We start from the raw sequence: 23,679 nt of genomic DNA on the forward strand, positions 1-23,679 counted from the left end.
CAGTGAAAGATGCTGCATGTGAGTGAGTGAGGATCACGAGAGAAACCAGAGCGCTGGTGTTTGAAGCGGAAACGCAGACAAGAATCCTCTGTTTGGGAGCGTTGAGTTTCGCTGCTCACAGTGAAGAACCCCAAGGGGCCCATTCAGGAATTTAGCCCTCATTACAGAACTAGGTTTTAACGTTCAACATTCATGTTTCTATGATCACAAGTCACAACAAGTTCCTGTCAAGTACAGAGCAGCAACATATATTTCGCTACTGACCGATCCTGCAAAAGTAAAGCAGCGTGAACGGAATCCGTCTTTAAGAGCAGCAGAAGCTGGGCCATAAGGCACCGAACGCGACAAACACACAGGCCGAGACGAAGGTACTGGATCTTTACAAGTTCAATTTTATTGGTGTATTTTGACAATAACAATGATGGTATAAAAGAAAATCTCATACAAATTTCAATAATCAAAAGATAATATGCCAATACACAGATTCACATAAGGCTGACATCAAGTTTTAACAAGTGGCTTCAAATGGCTTCAATTCAAGGAGATCTTTTCTTTTTTTTTAATCCTCCTTACAATCAGAGAAGCTGGAATTTAAATTTAGTAATCTGCAACCTTTTTCTTTTTTAAACAGTTTTCATACAAAAAAATAATCTGTAGAATTTGGAGTGGGTGGCGTCGCTGGGTCGGGTGCCTGTCGGGTGTTTCCTTTGCTTTGTAAGCATGTGGCGTTTTTGGCTGAAACGTCAATATCCTGCAGTGCTTCCTCTGACCTACATCTTACTCCAACTGCTGTCACTATTAAAGAGGCATCACATGCAGAAACAAGGACACTGATCTTTAACTGACGAGCGATACCTACTGTACAGCTCCCATGACATGTCTCCTACTGCTACGGCATAATAAGTGCAGGGAGGCCTCTGTGATGCAGAACACCTCTGAAATTATGTAAGATTCATGGGCTAAGGATATTTTTAATTAAAACAAAAAAAGGCTGTGCTGGGAAGCAGTGATGTAAAAACACTGATGTCCATGTGTGAGCTTCACGAGCACTTGAAATGGCACCGGAAAACCCCCCAGCCACACTCCTCCAAAGCCTTGTTCTTTATGCTAGCATCTGTAGTGATTTAAGACCTTATAGAACTTCTAAAACACTACACACAACAATATTTACAATGATCATTATCTTGATATGCACTTTAAATATTTTCGCTTATAAAAAGAAATAAAAACTTGAGTGAAAAAACACTGCAATAAATTAAGAAGCTTTAAGGCTGCCAGCTTTGTCAGACGCCTGAATGAAACGGCCCCTTCATTCAAACTGGCACATCATGGATCAGAGCAGATGAGAATATGGTGAGAGCAAGTGTCTTAAGAGCAGCAGGCTTGGTCATCGTTTGGACCGAGACCATGTAGACAGAGCAAGCAGGAACAAGACTAGTCAGCATGCTCGTATCGCCAAATAAAATGAGCCCGGCTCAGGACGCGCAGGAAACCGCCCGCTGATTTGACCCCCGATACCGAGCGGTTCTACGCAGCCGGAGAGTCTAAGCCTGAATGAAGGTGGCTGATGAAGCTGCTCATTCTTCACGGTTGGTTGAGTGTAGAGCCTAATACTGGCTCCTAAGAATATCTACATCGGTGAGAGGGTGTTTAGTTGGGAGGTCCTTCGAGATCTGAATTTTCAGCTGAACACTCAGACTAAAACCATTTGGCTTTGTTTTATCTTCAACTAGCTTTTAATTTAAAGCAATGACAAGTTTAAAAAAAATATATATATATACATATATATGTATAAGATACAGTGTGTCAAGGCATTGAGAACTAGCCCAAAAGAAAAACTGCAATTTTTACAACAAGGTCACTATAAATCATCATCATCATCAGTGCTGGAAAACAACTCAAACAAAAACTTCAAATTCTAGATGGAGGAACGTTCGCCATTTCACTCAAACCCACTTGGAAAAGAAAATGAACACAACTGTTGCTATTGTCCTGTGACTTTCACCGAGTACCTCCTGAGAGACTGGCTGGGAGGTAAACACGTGCCTCTGCTCGTGGCAATGAAGCAGAGCAACACGTAGAGAGATTCGACGTCCTCGACAGGGTGAAATGGTGACAAGATTGCAAAATGTGTGAATGACATCACTCGCATGCAGGCGCAACCGCTACCACGCACAACTCTTTCATTTATAGAGATTAAATGAAAGCGCGGTGAAGCTAGAAGGATGTTCTGTGCGCGTTTATGGTTCTACGATTGGTTCCAGTAAGCACATAGACAGAGAGGCTCTCAAACGAGAACTCTGCAAGTTCAGCACCATTGATTATCAATTAGTATAAAAGGAGGTGCTCAGTGAAAGACGGTGACCACTAGCGTTTTCTGATTAGGTGTCTTCCTCTTCCTGTGGTTGTCACACAAAATGGCCTCCTCCAATGTATCTTTTCAGCAGATTAATACACACCAGGCTACGGGTCCCGTTCCATTTCACCAAAACCGGCAAATCATGTCGTCCGATGAAGAAAATCTACATCTCAATGAAATGGAACAGCTCCCTTTTTGCACAGACCTGAACCTCACAATCCCACACAAATACACATCACTACAACTTTCAGTGCATCTAACACAGTCTGTCATATGTCATCTACTAAATCATCACATCAACAATCGCAAAAATGATAAAATCAAAAACAAGATGGAACAATTACAGAATACAATTGATAAAAACGTCAAATAAATAAACTGAGGTCCAGCCTCGTTTCTTATTTCTTCATGGGAACAAAACAATTTGTCAACCACTCATATTTCTCCCAAAAGACGCATCTTCAGAAATGCTTCCAAGGCGATTTGTGTGAAATGAAGTAGCTGCATGACTAGAGGACAAACGGTGAGGAGAGAGAGTGTCTGTACGTTTTCTTGTAAAATGAACTACATTTACAGTATTGGGATATTTTAATCAGAATCAACACTGTCAAACACACAAATCAGAGGCATGTCTTAACAAGTACTGTGTATGCACAGAGTTAGGCTCCATGTCATCAAGCAACAACTTCACTGAGGCCAACAGCGACAACCTGATTACCGCGAACTCCCCTGACCACATGCTAACAAAGCTAATTAATCACCTGATTTGTAGACGAGCGTTCGATTATAAGCACTTGCTTTCACCCGCACGGCCACGACTACACACAAGTATCAGTTAAAAAAATAAAGGCAGCGATAGAAAGGTTGTTGAAGAGATTCCACAGTGCCCACAGTGAAGGAGGGCTGCCTAACAGTATTACAAACACTAGACAATCTGAAAAATAACAAAGCAAAAGCTTCTGTAAACACCAGTGACAGTGACAGCAATCAAGTATTCTCTACCTCCAATTCTCTTCTGTAAAAAGGAAACACAACAAAACAAAACAAAAAGAAAAACAAGGTGGTGAGTAAACATCAAGGATGTGGGCTCTGAATATAAAACGTCTCATCTCTGCCTGTCCTGGACCTACACAGCAGACGCCCAGCAAGGCCTGAAGCAAGTCTGTCACAGTTTCAGAGGTGAAGCCCCTCCTCCTGAAGACCTTGCATGAACAACAGGTTACATACAGGCTATTTGCATAGCTCTCCCTCACATATATACATAGACACACAGAGGTTCTGAAAAGGGCGGTGTGTTTGCTTAGGCAAAGGTGTGTAGAGTGTGAAGTTTGCATACGCAGTCACTCTTTCTCTTTAGTCGAATGACAGTATGCTAGCACCCGCGCTGTTGCATGTGTCTAGTGAGGAAGCCAGATCTCGGTCCTGCTGTCTCAGATTACAACTTATTGCTAATTGCCATTTGCAGGCAGCCAGGACCATCCAAAGCAGTTATGCAAACACAAACATCACAGTCTTTAAATGGTATGTTCACAGGATAAAGTAAAGTTGGTAAGAGATGAGTAAGGTATTCATATTCTCTAAATGTAGGAGAAACTATTCCACAAACCGTATACATGACCGAGAACACTCACTCATTTTCGCCTGCTCACTCCACTTATAGATTTGGCATTCCTTCTGCAGAACCAGCTGCAAGAGTCCACTCCGTTAAAGTTGCTGTGTGGTGCTGTCTGTGTGTGTGTTTGTGTGTGTGCACATGCAATCGTTTTCACAGGTTTACTGCATTTGTGAAAAGAAGAAGTGCAAGCGCAAAGTTTATATAAAAAAGAAAATCATAATCAAAGCCTCAGGGACGATATTCGCACACGTCAAACTCGAGCAGAAGCGCTGTGTCCGTGCGCGTGGTGCATGGGCATTCACTTGAATACGCGAGCGTGTATCATGGCGTTTTTTTAATAAACAAGCATGAGAGTCTAGGGCAAGCTAATCGTAGACTGAATGAGAAAAATTAATGAATGAATGGATGCTGAAGGCCAAAATGGTGCAAAAGGCATGTGGAGACAGTGCTTGATAAGACTCGATAAGCCCAGATGAGAGAAGTGATGGACTGTGGCACAAACAAGTGCAGCATTTATCCCTATTTTCTTATGATTGATACAAGTCTCCATTTTTTTTCTTAAAAAAAAAAAAAAAAAACAAAAAAAAAACAAAAAAAAAAACAACAAAGCCCAAAAAAAAGTCCTAAGCAGTGCTGCAACTGGTGAGATATGGCTGATGTCCCAGAGGACTTTGATTCCCAGGTGGTCCGCAGTCCAGCTGTGCCTATGTCAGTAGTCAGCTATGGGTGCAAGCTTTCTGCTCAAACTGACTGTGATGTTGGTGTAGAGAGGCCTCCTGGACAGTTGGGGGGAGTAGTTCAGGTTGTTTAGACCATCCACTCTCTGTCGCTCCCTAGAGTGGCGTAGTAAGCTATACCTGCAGGAAGGAACAACCCAGTGAGCCGCGTGCACTAAACAGGTTTTATCAGCCTACATGGAGTGTTTACACAAACATCAACCTCCACATACTGTTACCATTTGGACTGACAGCATGTATGTACCATGTTACACTACCCATTGTGACCATCCATGGTGATTTTCTGCAAAGTGAATTATTGTTAGTCTTGAACGCTTGTCTAGTCTTGAAGGGGGCTGATTCAGGAGAATGTGAGAAGAGAGCGCACAAGTGGAATGTAGCCCGAAGCATACAAGCATGTCACATGCAAAGTCTTTAAAAGAGCCGGGTTTCTCTCAAAGTCACTGCTCTGGCTTTCCATGTGACTGGCTTATATCACATGAGCCTAACCCTCAGTCCAATAATCAGCTTCCACCTTTTAAACAATTGCTGAGTCTGCGTGTGTTATGTACAAAGACACAAACCTTCCCAGGAACTGGGCTTCCCCGCGGTGGTGATGAGGAATCGACATGTAGCGCCCATGCTCTCCGTGTGGCCTGCTCACCGTGTAGTTGGCATACTGCACCCTACACAAACACAACGCTGATGAATCCAGTGCACTTTGTCAGCCTGCACAAGCATTCCAGCATATTTACTGGTATAGTCCCACATAGAGCATACCATGTGATGAACTGCTAGTATCAGAAAGAACGGAGGTAGAAAAAGACAATACGACCGTATAAAAACACACACACACACACACACACACACACACACACACACACACACACACACACACACACACACACACACACACACACACACACACACACACACACACACACACACACACACACACACACACACACACACACACACACACACACACACACACACACACACACACACACAATAAATATAGAGAACCCTGAGTGTGTTCAGCTGCCTGCAGAGTGTGTGTGGGTGGGGGAGGGACAATGTCACTGTGTGGCAAAGGCCAATGGAAAAAAAACACAATACAAAGGACTGCTGTGTGACTAACCTATCCTGAGCACACCTAACGTCACTGATACCGACAGTCCCGTTGTGCAGCTTTGTCAATCAGGGAGTGGCTGACAGTTTTTATACTTGTATAACAAGGCTTGTGTAGCAAGATAGTCCTTCAGCGTTTAGCTTCAGGCATTTATTTGTGTCTGCTAGAGAATCAATGAGTGTCCTCACAGTTGCAGAAAGTCTGACATCAGATGTGTGTGTGTGTGTGTGTGTGTGTGTGTCTCCCTCACCTGTTCCAGAGGTCATCGTCCTCTCCTCCCCAGCCCCAGAACGCATTAGGAAATCCATTAATCTTTTTGAACTGCTTGACAGTCAGGCCACTGACACCGCCAAAGAACTCATTATATGGAAGCCTGGGGGAGATAATTACAGAATTCATATTATGTAAGGAACACATTTACTGTATGTCCCATGTCGTGTGGAGAATGAGGTAGGACTCACATGTAAGAGTACTTGTCAAGCCTGACAGCAAAGTGTCGGGGCATGTCTGTGCACCCGTAGTAGTTTCTGTCGTTCTCCATTAGGTGGTCAACGTCATGGAAAATGAGGCAGTCCCAGTTCAGGTCCTTCATAGCCTCCTTGTAACCCACGTTAAAGAGCATGGCACGGTTGAATGGCTCTGTGCCCCCCTACAGGCAAAAAGGAGGTTTCCTGACATCTGGACATTACAGCCCGGTTACACCTGAACCTGAGTCTAAATATGTTTGTCCATACCTGCTCTATAACATAAAAGGCAAACTGGAGTCTCTGTTTCTGCAGGACTGGCACCAGATGCCTCAGGAGGATGGGTAAGTGCTCAAGTCGGTTCCTGAATGGGATTAGTATAGCCACCTAGTGAGACAAAATTATGTTTTGTGTTATAAACTGTGTGAAGTCAGACTTGTGCATTTAAATAAGAGCCATGAGCTGCAAATAAAAGTATACAATACCCATATAAATACAGGAGCAGTATCAAAAGGAAGGATTTGGCAGCATTAGCAAAGTCGTGTCTGCACTATGCTCTTAAAGCTTTGTCAGTTTCTCAATCTGATGGTGCTCAGCAAAAATGGGGGAACGGCTAAAACATAAACCACTACTGTAACTACTATGAAAACCTATGACTAAAGCGATGCAAATATTCATAGGTCTGAAGTGCAGAAGCATAAAGTGAAAGTGTTTGATGAACCGCCATGAAGAGCGCTATTTTTGGTTCTTCATTTGAAGCAAAAAAAGGAAATGTCATTGGAAAGGAACAACTGAAAACAATGAGATGTTAGTAGTGAAATACTGTAGAAGAGGAGTACGACTGTCGGCCAATCAACCAACATACAGAACACGGTTCCTCTGGGCCAACGAGCGGCAGGCGCTCAAAAAAGGCCACTTAGTAGAACATAGAGAAGCCAGGTCAAATATGAAACCGTGCTGCAGCATGTGCAGACACCACTAGAACTGCAGGGTTTCTGGTAGTTAATGCGAACATTTCCTACACGCAAATGTGACAGACCACACCTTCCTGATCTGCAAAGTGCAAACGCACAAGTGGTGCAGAAGCATGTGTACGTTGCAGGCGTCTGTGTGGGAAAGCCTGGTTCTGAGGGAGATTCGTTCCTCTAAAGAGGAACCATTTCCTCTCCACTGTTGTCATTAAAATTTCAATATTATACATTTACATTACAGTTCATTGATTGGCTACAATGAAAAGCTTGCTTTATGTGGGATGTGTTGGGTGTTACGAGTCAGTCATGTGTGATGAAGTGTGGCGGCAGCAGAGCAGACGTTGAAGCAAAAATCAACATTCATTACAAAACACATGACGAAAAACTTTGTTGCTCAATAACTGTCTTTTTTTCTTCATTCTCACTGCTCTTCAAAGGTTTCTCAGAGTGACAGAGGGAGGGATCATGTCACTATAATACCCATTCCTAGATTGCTTTCATTTTGGCTGTATGACACAATCTACGGCAACAGCTTCCATTTGTGAAGATGATTATGTTTTACGACATGAAGGATGTTTTTTTTCCCTGACATGGATCTGTAGTGTGTTGAAGCAACTGAACATTTACCACAACCTGGAGAATCTTGTCACAAAGACAAAACAAGAGCCGGTGAGGCCAAGCTGGTGGCCCATGCTTACCTTCCAGCGAGGTAAACAGTCTTCAGGCTTCCAGTGGCCTCCTAGCGCGATGCTGGGTTCTCCCTCCAGCAGAAATCTCTCGACCTCCTCCAAAGATACCTCACTCATATTCACCTCCAGCCTGCCCTCTGAGTGCGTGTGTGGGGGAGGGAGAGACACAACATAGATTGGACAAGGCATAAAAAGCCATTAGAGTAAAAAAAAATAAAAAAACGAGTAAAGCCAAGAGGATTAACATGGAGATATTGATAAAAGAAAGACACAGGGAGGGGAATAATGTGCATCAAAGTCTACAAGGGCAAGGACATTATCTGCCATTACAACACATTTGCATGAATCATTAGTCAAAGAAGAAAAGAAAACAATTATCCATACTGTACTTACTCATGGAGGGCAGCTTCTCAGGGCAAACCTGTGAGGGGAGGTAAGTGAAGCCTTCAGGGAGATATGTGGGGGGAGGAGCATCGCTCTCGCTCACGTTGAAGTCATAGGAATAATCTGGATTAGGAGACACGAGTATTAAATGTCAACATCACCAAAATGTAAACAACTAATGTAAAGTAGTGTGCTATATTTTGAGATTCAGTTACTACAGTCCATTCTAGTACATGTCCCATTATTTACACCTGTCAGATTCAAACTGTACTGTTTCTTTCCGTTCCTACTGTCTTGTTTCAGCCTGTATGCCTTCACCTGTGCCATTGATGCTGTAGGCTCCTCTCACCACCTGCTCCAGAACCTGAGCCCCAATGTTCTTCATGTTCTCCCGGATCTGAATGCCTCTGGCTTGGACCATGAACACATACTCATTAACTGTGGAAACAGGAAGGAAAGAGGCAAAGTTAAAGCATATTCTCGTTGCTACTGTAAACCTCTTTCTACCCAGCAGGTTGGACAGTGGCATCAACAGCGAGGCTTACGGGAAGTCTTTTACAACAATTGGGTTGTTAAACATGTTTTAAAAAAAAAATATTCTCAGAAAATCTACTGGGACTTCAAACTTCCCTTTCCTCAGTCCACTTCCTTACTGAGGACTAAAACAGAACAAGCCCAGTGTTAGGGGACATGCTCCCAGGTTAATGCCTGCTCCAGTGTAAGCACACACTTCCACCTAATCTGGCCCAAACTGATTATCTGCCTTGGTGACTTGCAGGGGATTTCCCCGAGCACACATCAATGGGCTTTGAATCCAGAGAAACCAACTGCTGGAATGTTAATCTGTAATGATGGGGGGGGGGTACAATTCAAATTTATTTAAGAGGGACTGCATTTGAAATGACAGCTTTGTTTCTTCTGTGTGGCTGCTTTCTGATTTCTGTCAATACGTGAGTCAAAGCGTCAGCACGGGTGTCTGCTAGATGTAGCAGTGACCAGCAAAAACAACCAGAAACATGATCCGCCTGCAGCGTCACTTTATACAGAAATATCATGTTACATTACATTACTACTGATCATTTCAGCAGAATATCTTGACGATACGTTCACACTTTGGAGGCGCAACCTACTTTGAGCTGAGGTGAGGCTGCAGCAGGAGCAAAACCGTGACATGAAGACTGGCCATGTGGTCAATGAGTCACCCACACTTCCCACCTTACTTCAAACACACACGTCATTTTCCAATACAAGCTTGCATGAGGCGCTGGGTGAACCGTAAATGACCATGTGACTCACACTGGTTTCTGGTGACGGCAAATAATACAGAGGGGAAACAAAAGAGCACAACCTTCAGAATAAGGTTCAGGATAATCCACTGCTACTACTGTGTCTTTATTTGGAGCATGACGTCGCCAAATTTACGGATCTCTACCTCAGTGAATCTGTATCCAACTGCACAATCTCTGGACATTAATCCAATCAGCATTCATCTTAAAGCCATCCCAGTATGATCCACACCCTTCTGGAAATGCACATAGACGTGTGCCTGTGTGTGTGTAGTACTGCTGAGTGAGAAATCCACAGGATGCGATTTGTCATTCGTAATTGTATTACAGTTTCCATCACATTCATCTTGTTTTATAGAAAATGCCTGGCTTGCAGGACTAGAGACTCGTGGCTAAGCGGTAACTGAAATCAATGTTCCCATTTTAACTCTACAACACACAAATGTAACGGTGCAGCTAGAGCAAAGCTGCAAAGGATAATAAAAAAGAAGAACAGAATAGATCCTGTTCACTCTTTAATACACAGAAGTAGGTTAAGGCACACATGCATGCACACACACACTCGCCCCACAGAGGCACCATATGATGGAAAAAATGCTATAAGGCGTGTTGTGTGTGATCCAGTCCCACAGGCTGTGTACAGTACGTGCCTCTCATGCCTACACTCAATCCTCGTGTGCAAACATACATCATGGGAAAATACAAAATGGGAAGCAATTTTCCCATAGTGCACTGGGGTGAAAACGTATACTGTCCATATAGAAACCGCATAGAGCCAGTTCAGCCCCTGCAGAGCGAAGCACACTGGGAATCCTACTGAAGCTTTGGTGCAAACAAATTTTTCCAGAAAAGTCATTTAATGAATTTTTTTTTTTTTGCAGGAGGGGGTCAGCAAAAGTCTGACGAAAGCACATAGCTGTTTACAAAGCGTGCAGCTCCTCTATCGACAAATGAACACCCCAATGACCGGAGTAATTGTTATTAATAGTGTGACAGCCAGTGACAAATGCAGCGGAGTGGAGACGCTAATACGCGGTGATGGGCTACAACACGAGGCCATTAATGCAAGGACACACACAAGGAGCGGCACTTCAACGTGTGATTAGTAACAGACACTTTAATGATAGCCATGATACACTTGAAGAGCAGAAGCCCCCGCCAGCCCCCCCACAGGATGGGAGACCTTGAATGACCTTGTCTCTCGTGCTCCCACAGAGCGTGCTGCAGGCAAGCCAAGCCCACGTCTCCCTCACTTATCTGCCCTTTCCTCTATCTGCCCTCATCTCCCCGTCCTGCTGCGTCGCTGTAATGTGGTTTGTATCACTTTCTGTCAAGTGCATTTCTGCCCGTCATTAAAGCTACAGCAGCTACAGCGACAAGCACGCCGTACTGTAACCGAGGTTAATGGAAAACAGGGGGGAAAAAGACACAACTCTCCTTGTTTCTTTGCCTCTGAAAGGCAATTAGGTGACTGTTGGTAGCTCAGCAGTGGTAGGTGATCGGTGCCGTTCTGCTCTGTCCCTGATAAGAGTTTCCTGCCTCCAAGCAGAAATGGTTTCTGCACACACACGCGCGCGCGCGCGCGGCCATAATGCTAAGTCGTAGCTTTCCGTGTATTCCTACTGCCACAGATAGACTGTACACATCACTCCTCAGTTGATGCTGAATGTGTCCATACAACAGCTCACATCTACACTGTAGAAATTAAACTGCTAATTATTCTAGACCATCGTCTCTCACAATTAGCTGTAACAACTATCTTGATTTGAGTGCATTGATCTATTGAGGATGTTCAGCACTGATTGAAATGGTGACTGACACTATGGATTTTGGATTGGCTGCAAGTTGACTTTTGTCAAAAAGCTCTTTTTACTGTCTGCTGGGTCCCACAGGAAGGGACAGTGGTGTCAGTAGCCTATTACACAGGGAGGACCTTAATGATCTGTACGGGAAAAGCCCTGAGCATAGTGGATCGATAGTCATGCACACATACAGGAAAATGACACCTTTCTTTCTCCCTTTACCTTAACTTTACTTTAAATTGAAAAAAATGCTGTCGTCACACATTAAAAATCCACCTGTGTAAACACAGTGTGATTTGTTTTTTTCCCCCACATTATTCAAATAAAACAGTGAATGTGTTGCTGTTTTATGGCGGAAAGCATAAATATAAACCCATGTCAGCCAGTCACATGTCTCAAAGATCAGTTAAGGTACATTATATCCTGTTTGCTCAGGAGCATCTTTAATCAAAACCACAGCATGTGCTGAGTGTCATTACAGCATGTTTCGGTGTGACAGCCTCGTTTGTACTCCCTTTCCTGCCATCGCCTGGCCTCTATACCGCCTCTCCTTCAGCTTATGCAACCAGCATGTGTAAGTCTTTGTTCAGCGTAATTCTGTGAACATCCCAAAAGTCACATATTTGTGAAAGGCCCAAGGTTTTCATGTCCGTCTTTGTTTGCCGTGTGCACTGGTGAGTACAGCATTACCATGGGTACCGCTACAAGCTGCAACGCCCGATCTTCTGACACCTCGGCCTGTGACTCACCGTGGTCAGCAGTCGATCCCATAAATTAATTTAAAGCACTGGAGCAATAAACATTCTGGCTGATTAGTCTAATTAGATGTTCAATGGCAAATTTTATGATGCTAGTAATTATACTCTACAACCACAACCCTGAAACACTGTACAATGTTTAACTATTACCACTTACTGTAGTTAATCAATATAAATATTTCCTTTTTTTTTTTAATATTAGCTCATCACACACTGCGGCAGTGTTTACTTAATTCTCTATGCTCTAGGATACAAAACCATCACTAGAGACTCCTTATCATCCACCAACCTTAGCAACAGCCTCTTATACATATCTAAAAATAATTTACATGCATTTGTTACTTCATCCAAAGCACCATCCCCCAATCTACTTCTGTAGGCTGCAGCTTTATACTAAACGGAGAGCCTCTTTCTCTGCGTGTCATGTGATGCACCACATTAGTTAATGGAAAGGTCACACTTGTACATAGCCTACTGTGGCTCTGACAAGCTCTTTCATTCACCACAGGAAGGAAGAAGCAGCAGTTAAAAGCCAGGGAAAGGAGGAGGATGGATGTATTAGTAGTAATGTACCAACACTGGCCAGGGGGGAGTGTGGGACAAGCACAAACAACACATCTAAGCAAATAATGTGAACATAATTTTGTTCAGCAAATGTCTTTTCTGGTTGTGAACTCAGTGAAACACACAAAGACCAATTATAACAGTTGCTGCTGATAATGAGGACAATATTATTCAGTGCTAGCTGCAGTCACATGACTGTCATAAGTGGATCATGAGGTCACACACACACACACACACACACACACACACACACACACACACACACACACACACACACACACACACACACACACACACACACACACACACACACACACACACACACACACACACACACACACACACACACACACACACACACACACACACACACACACACACACACACACACACACACACACACACACACACACACACACACACACACACACACACACACACACACACTCTATTGCAATGAAAGGAATAAAGAAATTCTTGTCACGTGCACAGAGCAAAGTCTATTCCTTAGTGGGCTGATAGACAGGAGACAGAGAAAGCAAGAGACCATGACAGGAAAAAAGAAACAAAAAAAAAAAAAACACTAAAGTCTAGATTCTTAGAACAGATGTCTCTTTGACAGGATGAGTACTCCTCATGTACCGCAACAGAAATTACGTCAGCACTTTTCACAGTTCCTGGCATCCTACCCGCTTCCTGAGAGCATTCAAATCACTTGTCCTCCCATTCGCCTGGCTTCTGCTTCCCACCTCCTCTATGCGGCCATCTTCAGCCGTCCAGTGCAGGTCCTACAAGCTCGCTCCAGTCGGCCTTGTCGCAGGTGTGGCTTTTGTTAAAAGTAATTCTTTTGCCAGAGCTAAAATAAAAATCTTAGAAAAATGAACACTTTCTAATTTTTATTAACATGTTTTCAAACACGCACACAAATGGTGTACGTACCGTTCGTCTTTGGTTAAACCTTCAAACTAGATCATGTAGCAACTTTGTCCATTTGCCATGTGAAATGCAACATTACACACTCCCTTAATAAAAATCCCTGCATGTGACAACAAAGGAAAGGTTGTAACTAACTTCAACCGTGGAGCCACTGGCCTTGAGAAACGTACTTCTGCAAACTCGTTATGACTCATGCAGCACCTTCCCACAATTTAAATAGAAGAATAAACTAGACTAATGTGCACACCCGCAATAAAAAAGCATTCTTGTAAAACAAACCGCCATGACATATTGTGCCAACTGAGTTTTTATACCTCTTTCATGCACAAGGGTGAGTTTCCAGACAAGTATGATGATTACATAACGTGGGGTCACATTCTTCAGGCGCTGCCAGCGTGAGCCTATGGGGCAGCAGGAAGGCTGCGTGTGCATGAAAGCCTCACCGTGCTGCTACACTGTGACAACAAGCAATCTGCGCCTGCAAGAACAGGCTCATTTCATCTTTCCGGCACCCAATTAAATACTCCACAGAAACAACAGTGCAGATGTCAGGAGCTGGGGCGTGGCAACAGCATTGATTCAGACTTTGCCTGGTGTTGAAGGGCTACTCTACACCCAAGTCAGCAAAACCACTGCTGCTGCTGCTACTGGTGCTGTGTCTGTGAGAATATGCTGTTCCATTTCCTTTGAACTGTATAATAAAGCCTAATAATGGAAGTGTCAATTTTAATTAAGATGAACCCCACTGTATAACAAAGGTACATCATTATTTGTGATTATGTGAAGATTCTCTACAGTAGATGGCATATTCTAGAGCAATACAGTCACTACAAGGTCAATTAAATAGGAAGTGGACATGAATATTGCATCGTTGTCTCATGTGTCTTAACAGTAAACTCTTGGCATTAAACTCAACTGCTCTGGTTATTTACTGTAAGTACCATTAACTGATAAGATCCTTATCTTTTTCCACAACTACTATTAAATAATAAGCAGTGGAGCGGCACTATTGACCAACATTTAAAAACGTGTCATAAAACATGTGCAATGTAATGGAAGAGAGATTAAAAGAAAAAGGGTGGGACGAAAAACTGCTCATCACACTCAGACACAGCATACACCAAAACCACGCCAGCAGGGACAGCATGAGGTCTACATGGAGTTCACTTTGGGGCTCAACCCCTCCAACTGCTCTGCTGTCCCGTGTGTGTGTGTGTGTGTGTGTGTGTGTGTGTGTGTGTGTGTGTGTGTGTGTGTGTGTGTGTGTGGGCAAACCCTCCCCTGGGTCAATGTGTCGGCTGAGCAACTACATGGCAGAGAAACACAGGGTCCAGATATTGAGAAAAAAAAATTACATAGACAACGCTGCGGTGCCAGGGACCCTTGTTTTCACTGTGCTGCAAATAGCAAATAGTGGAAAAACAGATCAGAGGGAGAGAAAGTGAGAGACAGAACAATTGCGTATATGTCTGTGTGGGGGAGCTGGAGAAAGTCACTTTCTTTTCTTAGAACAAAGTCTCTTTCAGTTATCTTTTATTCCTGGTCTAGTGGTGTCTGTGTCATTGCCTGGGTGGATGAGGGATAAACAAGGCCAGATTCCCAGCATCATTCATGCTGACTGCTAATGCTGATTAAACCTGCATCCCAAATCCACTGCCAGTATGAAACATAAGCCTCTCCATCATTAACATGGGAAATGCACATAACAGGTAAAAGAAACACAAACGTTTATATACTAAACACTAATGTGTACAGGATATCAATTGTACAGAGCAGACAAGGATGCATGAGGAACACAGATAAAAAAAAAAATCATCCTGTTGGCTCCTTTCCACTAGCTTGTTTTCCCAGTACTTCATCTCCCTAAACTGACTCTGGGTAGTTTCCCAGCATCATTACTGTATTACATTATATCACTAGAACGTTGCCAGTTGTACATGTGAAATCTTGTATTAATCAGTTACCCGAGTCCTGTCCTGGTGAAATGGCTTTCCTTAAGGAAGACAGCTGTGATTCTGGTGGCCTGAGCCAGTGTAATGATTCATCCCTGCAGCACGGCCGACACTTCTGCCAGTCGATTTCCGCATTTTCTTACATTTGGCGGCATCCCAGAACACATTCTTGTGTTATTGCAGTGGCTCAGCGGAAGAAATGAGTAGAGATTATGTTCACACATGTGAACACTGACCCACTACGCTGCCTCTGCCTACCTTCTCTTGGCTGATGTACTTTTCACATCTGCTAATATACTAAATTTGTTCCCTGAGCAGCACTGACTTTTGAGGTGTGACAGGGTTTCCAGTCTGTCTAATGACGTCTATTAGTTGGGGGTGTTTTTTCTTTCTTTCTTCATTTCCAATGTTTTATTCTGAATAAAACCTCAAGTGTTTTATTCTGGAACTTCATTTTTGTTTCACTTTATCTCCAGAAAAACAAACTAGACATCTAAAACATGCCTTTTTGATCTGGACACACACGGCTTGGAGTTAACCAGAAACAAGTCTTAATTTTTACAAACTAGGTAAGGTTTCACTAGGCTGACCACGAGCGCAGACTGTTACTCTAATGGTGTGGATTTATTTTGAAATATTCTGGAGCAAATCCCAGACTATTCCAAGAATTCCTACCATTACTTGGTGAAAAATGCTTTGAGGTTAGCTGCTCTCTGTTCTAAAAGGTAGTACTACAAGAACCGCACCCATCCAATATTGAGGAGAATAAGCCGTGATAATAAATAATGAAAGTCAAAACAATGGCAGGAACAAAGACCTTTTGTTCAAAAATTAAAAGACATCTGATACTAAGGTCTGGACCCCACTAGCACCTGGATTATGGTCTGTATCGAATGTATACAACTGTAGTGTGCATTTTTTAAAGGGTTCGTGCACTGTTCAAACTTTCCAGCTTTGCTATGTACAGACAAGTCAGTTACACTCTGGCAAATTAAAGTGTTGATAATTCATATTGTCTAAAGCATCACATGTGCACTCTGGACCATCTCTCGAGGATCATGTGCAGATGCTGCAGAGCACTCAGCCACACATTACTTATTGGAGGTGCAGTCCCAAGTCAAGGCTTGATTTTGACACATTCTAATTTAAATCCAGTTAAGGGTTCCAGAGAATATGCTCAGCTCACTTGAAAAACGTATTAAGTGACTTTATCAGTTTGATTCTCTTTCTTCTTCTTCTTCTCTCAACAAATTGGTGGGATAATCAATTACATTTAAAGATGTTACTCTATCAAGTACTGCACTCATTATCTTTCAGGGCAGGTACCACAAGCCTTTAAAAAGGTTGCTCTAATAAACCTCTACTCAAATAAAACTACTTTATACAGGACAGTTCATGCAGACATTTCCAGACAGTTTGTGCATAACAGAACAAATACAGCACTAGTTACTAATGATAGTTTCAGACAACAAACTCACATTTATACCCATCATAATAGAAACAGTGCAGTTTGTTGTTAATGACATGGCCTGATCATGGAAATTAGGATATAAATAATTTGTGTCCTAAACGCGACAACTTCAGTGTCTCTAAATAGATTTGTTGCACTACATCTAAACATATGGACACCTCAGCCTGCCATCACCTTTGGTGCACTTATGCCCACCATCTAGTAGTGATGGTGGTCAAATATTGAGGCTATATATGGTTGAGAATGAAACATTGTTATAAAAAAAGGATGGCTGTGTTTTAGTGGACACCTCTGTGCTTGTTATGACTATATATCAAAAGGTCAAACGTTATAATATCTATATTTAAAACAGGAAATTAAACAAAATGCACTTTAAGAAGGAGAATCAATGTTTGTTTAAACTGTAAGTGTATAATATAATCCATCATCCTACAGATCATCACAGTAATTAATTATTGCCATAAATTAGGCAAGAGTTGCTGTGAATGAAGTGTTACAAAACAAAGTGTTATTCTTATTCATACAAGTTTTAACAATATTTACTGAGAGGATCCATTTACAGTCAGTTTACAGTAATCGTGTCCTTAAGGATTTATTGTGAGCCAGATCATCATAGGGACGCGAATGACATGCTTTTGCCGTTGCCACGATAATAAAAAGGGTTTAGTCTTGGATGGGAACAGACCTTCGGGGAACCATGGCAACGGCAGGGAAAATGTCAGACCCTAAGTGCTACAGCCAAAGAAATTTCAGTGGCTGAACTGCTGGGTATTTGTCTGTCTAGATTTTTCTTTTGACTTTGATTTTACTTCATTGTAGATTAATTACTGTTGAGGTTTTAATATGTAAACAGCCAAAGAATGGAACTAGAAAGGGGCTGTATACTTTTATATTTACACTAAAATATAATTTAGCTTGGCACCAACGCAAAATTTTACTCCAGCTACTCAGACTCTGAAAATCAGCCCTGTAGAGGCTGGGTTGAGTTAAATGGATGGATCAGTTAAGTAGCACATTGGGGTAAAGCACTACGGGGCTGAAGGATAGAGATAGATGACTGTACAGATAATAAACACACAGTATGTGCAGCAGGCCCACCAAGCACACATGGGCAAAATCACTGGCATAGACGGCAACCGTGCTTTCCATAGTCACAGACACACTCATATGCCCAAAAAAAAAAAACGAACCCACTCACTTACCACTGCAGTACACAGAGACACACACTACTATTAACACGGCAAATGGATTTGTGTTGGAGTCTGGCCAATGCTAAGTACTACAGTAAGTTTTTAACTTGTGCAGAACAGTACATTTCTTCTTTTGTAGTTTGTTTGTTTAAGAAGATTTGTGTTGATGTGCCGATTTGTGTGGTCGCCTAACAACTCAAAAAACAAAACAAAACAATAATTTACTCCATCAGGTCTTTTACGGTAAAATGATAAATTTATGTGGCCCTTCCCACTAAGACAGAAAAACAAAACATAACTTGTCTGACTTTTACAAGCACCTTCCATCATTAATACTTTTCCCTTTCACAAGCCAGTTCTTATCCAAATTAGGATTCAAATGTCCAGAGCTAAGGCAGCCACTCATTTTTTATATTCGAAGGCTGGCTTAGCAGGAAGTAGGTGCATAAACAAAAAGACACATAGATAGATGAGAAATCATGTGTGCACAGACACCCACAGGTTGGTTGGTGTGACCAGATGTAATGGAATGTAAAAGCAAAATACTCAAAAACAGACCTGCACAAGTTAGACAGGTACAGTACACACACACAGACACACACTTTTAAAGTTGTAAAAACAGAGTAATGGAGCTATTACTGCACAGCACATGTTTCACAAGCTGCATACTCTCTATGCCTATAATTGCTTTACTGGGCTCACAACCATTCTAAATTTAGACAGGTTAGCATATTTTCAAAAGTCTGAAAGTAAAGGCCCAGACAAAAAAGGGACTGGTTGAGTGTATGTTTATCATTAGCTGTTATGATAATCTGTTATAGTTGCTGATATTGCAAATCTACCAAAGACACGATAATTTGAAATTTATAATCATGTCCAGTCTGTAAAAGCAGGAGGTGCTTACAGGCCAAAAAAACTGGCTAGGATTTGTGTCTGAGACATATACTTAGTGGTAGTCTACACCCGCACCATAGGTCTGAGGAAAGAATGGCAGTTATATAAGGCATGCGTAGGTGTCAGGGAGGAGGGCTGGGTCACTTCAAAGTCTGATATCTAATCACTTAGTATATGAAACAGTCTGTTAGCATACAGCTTGTTGTTCCTTGTCGAGACGAGGCGTCAACTCTGTTTACTTAGTTCTCTTTGTATTATAATGACAAACTGCAGGACAGCACAGATCCACACCGAAACCTTTCTACATTCCTTGGCTATATGTGTGTTGACACCTCTTTACTGAGAAGCTACCTGGAAATCATCTTCTGCAAAGAGGCTGGCGGGCCACACCTAGAATTACTGTAACACTATATGCATGAGGCTCATGCTGTGCACCCCACACAAACACATCATTCAGATGAGAGCATTAAGCCTGGTCTCCAGAGATAAAGGGAAGCACCTGGCTTCTTTTTGCTCTCCCCGGATGTGGAGGTGGTTGTGTGTGGAGGCGCATCTGTGTTCAAACCCAGAAATAGATCCTCTGTCTTTCCAAGCTTTCGCTCCAGTGGGATCCTCTCATGTTTTAATTAAATAAACTGCTGCAATCAGACCCAGCTGTGCCCCGCATCCCGAGCCCGCATCACTCAGCATCCACGCTCAGGGGCAATATGGATGCTGAGGTGCTAGTGCACGAGTACAAGGGACCGGCGAAAACGAGAGACGGAAGGAGAGAGTGAGAAATGAACTTGGTTGTGAAATCGGGGCATTCTGCAGGGAAGCCACCATGGAATCACAGGAGGTTCTACTCAGGTATTCTAGACAGGTTCGGCAAAGTGCAAACTAGCAGAAGGAAATGAGCTTGTCTCATCTTTCTCCCCACTTACCCCTCCTCATTCTCTCTATTCCATCAGTTTTTTTTCCTCGTGCTATATTATTATTTGGATTGCAGTGTGTTATTATTTTTTGCAACACTGTTCACCATAATTCAGTAACATTTAACACAGCATCTATAACTCATATTTTAATGAGATGCATAGGGTGGTCTAAGGCTGCTGGAGACACCAACCAGGAAGCTCCACTTGTATATAATGGCAAATTCCAACATTATGAGAATTGAGATGAAGAAAACCACTTATAAAGAACAGAGATAAACCTAATTTAATACCGTTGAAGCAATATTGAATTATGGACAGCACCATGCAGAGTATCTATGCTTTCAGATAAATCTAACAGTACCAGAGTCAATCAAACACAGCACTGCTAACAATCTGTAATGGAGCAATGCATGGTTTATATACTACACTTTAGCCCATTTCTTCACAATATGGAACTGTTTTGTATGTTGAGGAGGACCACAACAAGGAGAGGTCCGACAGAGATCCTGGCATCACAATTACTCTGGAGATAATGTATTCACTTAGGGGCTCTTTAGACTGAATGCTAATGCTGTGTCGTGGTTTAAAATGGCTTTGTTAACTGGCTCTATTTGACAAGCTGTGGGCTCACTAGAGCATCAATGACCACAGGATATCAAACCTCGGCTAACAGATATACATGAATACTACTACCAGTGAGTGGATCACACAATCCTTGTAAAAACAATATTCTCATTAAACAGCCATTATCCAAACTCCTCATCAACCCCCCACGCAACCACCAGTCACCGGACTTCCTTATTCAGGCCTGAAACTAGATCCCACAGAGGCCCAAGTGTAAAAGACTTAACTATAGCTTTTAGTAACAGCAGCAGAAGTTGCTATGCTCCTAGTTACCATTCATATTTAATGGACTTGTGCTGCTGGCCCTTGTTCCATTTCTAAATTAACCCCCAGAAAGCCATGTGGCCATTTCAGCACTGCAAAGTCAACACCCAGGAGGATGGTACGTCCAAGCACAGCTCTCAGTCTGTTACAGACACCATCAATACTTGAGCTGGAAAAATAGTGAGCAAGCCTTATTTTTATCCCAGTTATTCAATGATTTATTTGTTTCCCATTTAGAGGAATCATTGCTGGTTGTTATTTGGACTTACGTGGGCTATTCCTGTCAGTAATGTGTCCTCCATATGAGAATTGATTGAATTATTGATCAAGTTTTCCACAGCAGGTACAAAAGCGTGAATGGATCAATGTCCATTTTGATGAGTAAGAAGAACCAGCTTTGCGTTTAATGTTTCAGAATACCTACATCGGTAGGACATGAACACTATTTCATTAAAAAACATTTATATAGAGGTCTTCTGTCAACATGACGCTTCTGTGTGTGTGTATGTGTGTGTAGACATGTAGACGGATCACCAACGATTGTCTGGACTGTTTTAAAAGGGATTACATAGTACTCATAACTGTTTTTTGGATGCTCAGCCCCCGACAAGCATGCCTGTTCTGCCAGCACAACAGGAAATTCCAACCAACGGTGGCTTAAGCGGTAAAGAAAAAAAAGGCAGGGCAGACGACTTAAGTGCACGTTGCACCCTTAACGGATTCCTTGTGACCGTTACTTATTTTGCTGCCCAAACTATAGGAATATAGACAACTACATCGCTGCATGTTTGCACGTTTTCTGAAATCCAGTTTGTGGTAAAATAATACAGCTCCGCCTCTGACAGAATCAAGAAGAACTTTGTCCATTAGGCTGCAATAAAATTTATGATCGTTGAGAATCGCATTGGTGATGTGATGATTAACGAGAAAGCATAGCTACACCTGCATATCTATGCAGATGGGTGAGCCATGGCCTAAACTACAAGGCCTCAGACAGAGTGGTGGATGAGACTCTGAAGCAGACCAGGGTGTCTGCACACACACACACACACACACACACACACACACACACACACACACACACACACACACACACACACACACACACACACACACACACACACACACACACACACACACACACACAGAGCGAGAGAGAGGCAAAAGTGACACAAGAAAAAAAAACGACTAGGGAGGAGATGATGAGGCACAATAATTAATTAATGATACCCAGGATTCGGGACGCGCTGTATTACACAACTGCATGTGACTTACGAGCAGCAAATGATGCATTAGGGAGTGACTTGTTTTTTGGCGATCTCAGCTTGACATCACAAGTCAATCGGGCCTATGAATCCGTGACTTGACTATAACATGACCTTTGACGGGCCGGGAGACGAGTAACAAATGCACAAATACACACACGCACACAGCGTCACCGCCGCCTGATCATGCGACGCCGACAGCGAACCCCCAAATCACAGCTACAGCGTCCCATTCCGCCCGCTGGATCCAGCGGTTGCCATTAGCCCCGCAATCACTGCTGCCAGGCCTACGGACATTAACATGACGGTAGCCGCCATGATACTAATGGTGCGATTATAACCTCGGCCAGGTACCGAGTTCGACTGAGTCTCATCATCGACGGAGGCGTCGAAGCTCGGCAGCGGCGCATGGCTTCCTCGCTCTCGTCTAACGTTCACTCCCAGCGGCGAGAGGAGCTGTCACACATGACCTAACCGCTCATACAAACGCCGCAGCCTCATGCTAACGCAGGAGAATTCCGTGTAAAATCGCCAGCTACGTTGGACTTACCGATTCCGGGGGCTGAGTAGATGAAGTACAAAACGGAGGTGGACAGCGAAAAAAGGAATAAAAGCCCCAGGAATGACCTTCTTCGGAACCGCAAATTTGTCGGCATTATACAGGCAGCCACAGCACACAGGCACGTTTCCGTATGTAGAACGACGGTGGGTCGGTTCCGATGTGTCCAGATGCCAGCGCCACTGGTCCGCGGACGGTCTGGGTTAAATGAGCCGAGGAGGAGGCTGGTCAGTCTGCGGCAGCGGCGAGGAAGCGGGCGACGAGGAAGTCGGTGTGTTTCCGCGGCACCTCGAGCACAGGAAAGGAACAGTGTTCAATCAAGACATTCAGACGCCATTCCTGAGAGGACAGATTCAGCGAGTCCAGCGTCGGAACGGCGAACGGCGACAGAGGGCTCCAGTCAGGCCTGGTAGTTTGAGCGAGAAACCATAATTTAGCTCGCACACTACGTCGTTGATGGTGCTTGACGCTCCCCAGCTATGCCTGCCTAGCCGCCCTATGAATGGAGCTGCCCTCCGCAAAATGAGCAATCGCGGAGTGGGCGTTAACGCCGCCGACAGACATGGACGCTGCCTCTACGTGAGGCGCCGTAACCTAGCGACTAACAACACAGGCGGCTAGGATGTGCTAGCTTAGTGAAGCCGCTACCCTTGTCATCACACACTCAACCCCAGCTACTGTACACGCTTGGACACAATTAACCGGAACTTAATCTTACCATAAAACTGGCTATAAGCGACGTGGCTTCAAAAAAACACTACTTTCCATTCACAATAAACCCAAGGTGCAGCTATAGCTAGTCTACGCTAATGCCGTAATTAGCACAATTAGCCAATTACACCACTAAACGGTAACTAGCTTTCAGTAGAT

At 43.2% G+C, this 23,679-nt stretch overlaps 1 protein-coding gene across 1 annotated transcript; it reads right to left on the minus strand.

Moving 5' to 3' along the window:
* Positions 1-369: 369 nt before the first annotated feature.
* Positions 370-23,342, minus strand: b4galt5 (UDP-Gal:betaGlcNAc beta 1,4- galactosyltransferase, polypeptide 5). The gene is made up of 9 exons (XM_029155659.3): positions 22,801-23,342; positions 8,649-8,768; positions 8,340-8,453; positions 7,956-8,083; positions 6,557-6,673; positions 6,284-6,471; positions 6,073-6,195; positions 5,275-5,376; positions 370-4,831 (listed from the first exon to the last, which is right to left on the minus strand). Exons 1-9 carry the CDS (start codon positions 22,904-22,906, stop codon positions 4,684-4,686), a joined length of 1,146 nt encoding a protein of 381 aa, XP_029011492.1. The 5' UTR covers positions 22,907-23,342; the 3' UTR covers positions 370-4,683.
* Positions 23,343-23,679: the final 337 nt, after the last annotated feature.

Source organism: Betta splendens, chromosome 7, assembly GCF_900634795.4.
Source record: "Betta splendens chromosome 7, fBetSpl5.4, whole genome shotgun sequence".
Classification (NCBI taxonomy): Eukaryota; Metazoa; Chordata; class Actinopteri; order Anabantiformes; family Osphronemidae; genus Betta; species Betta splendens.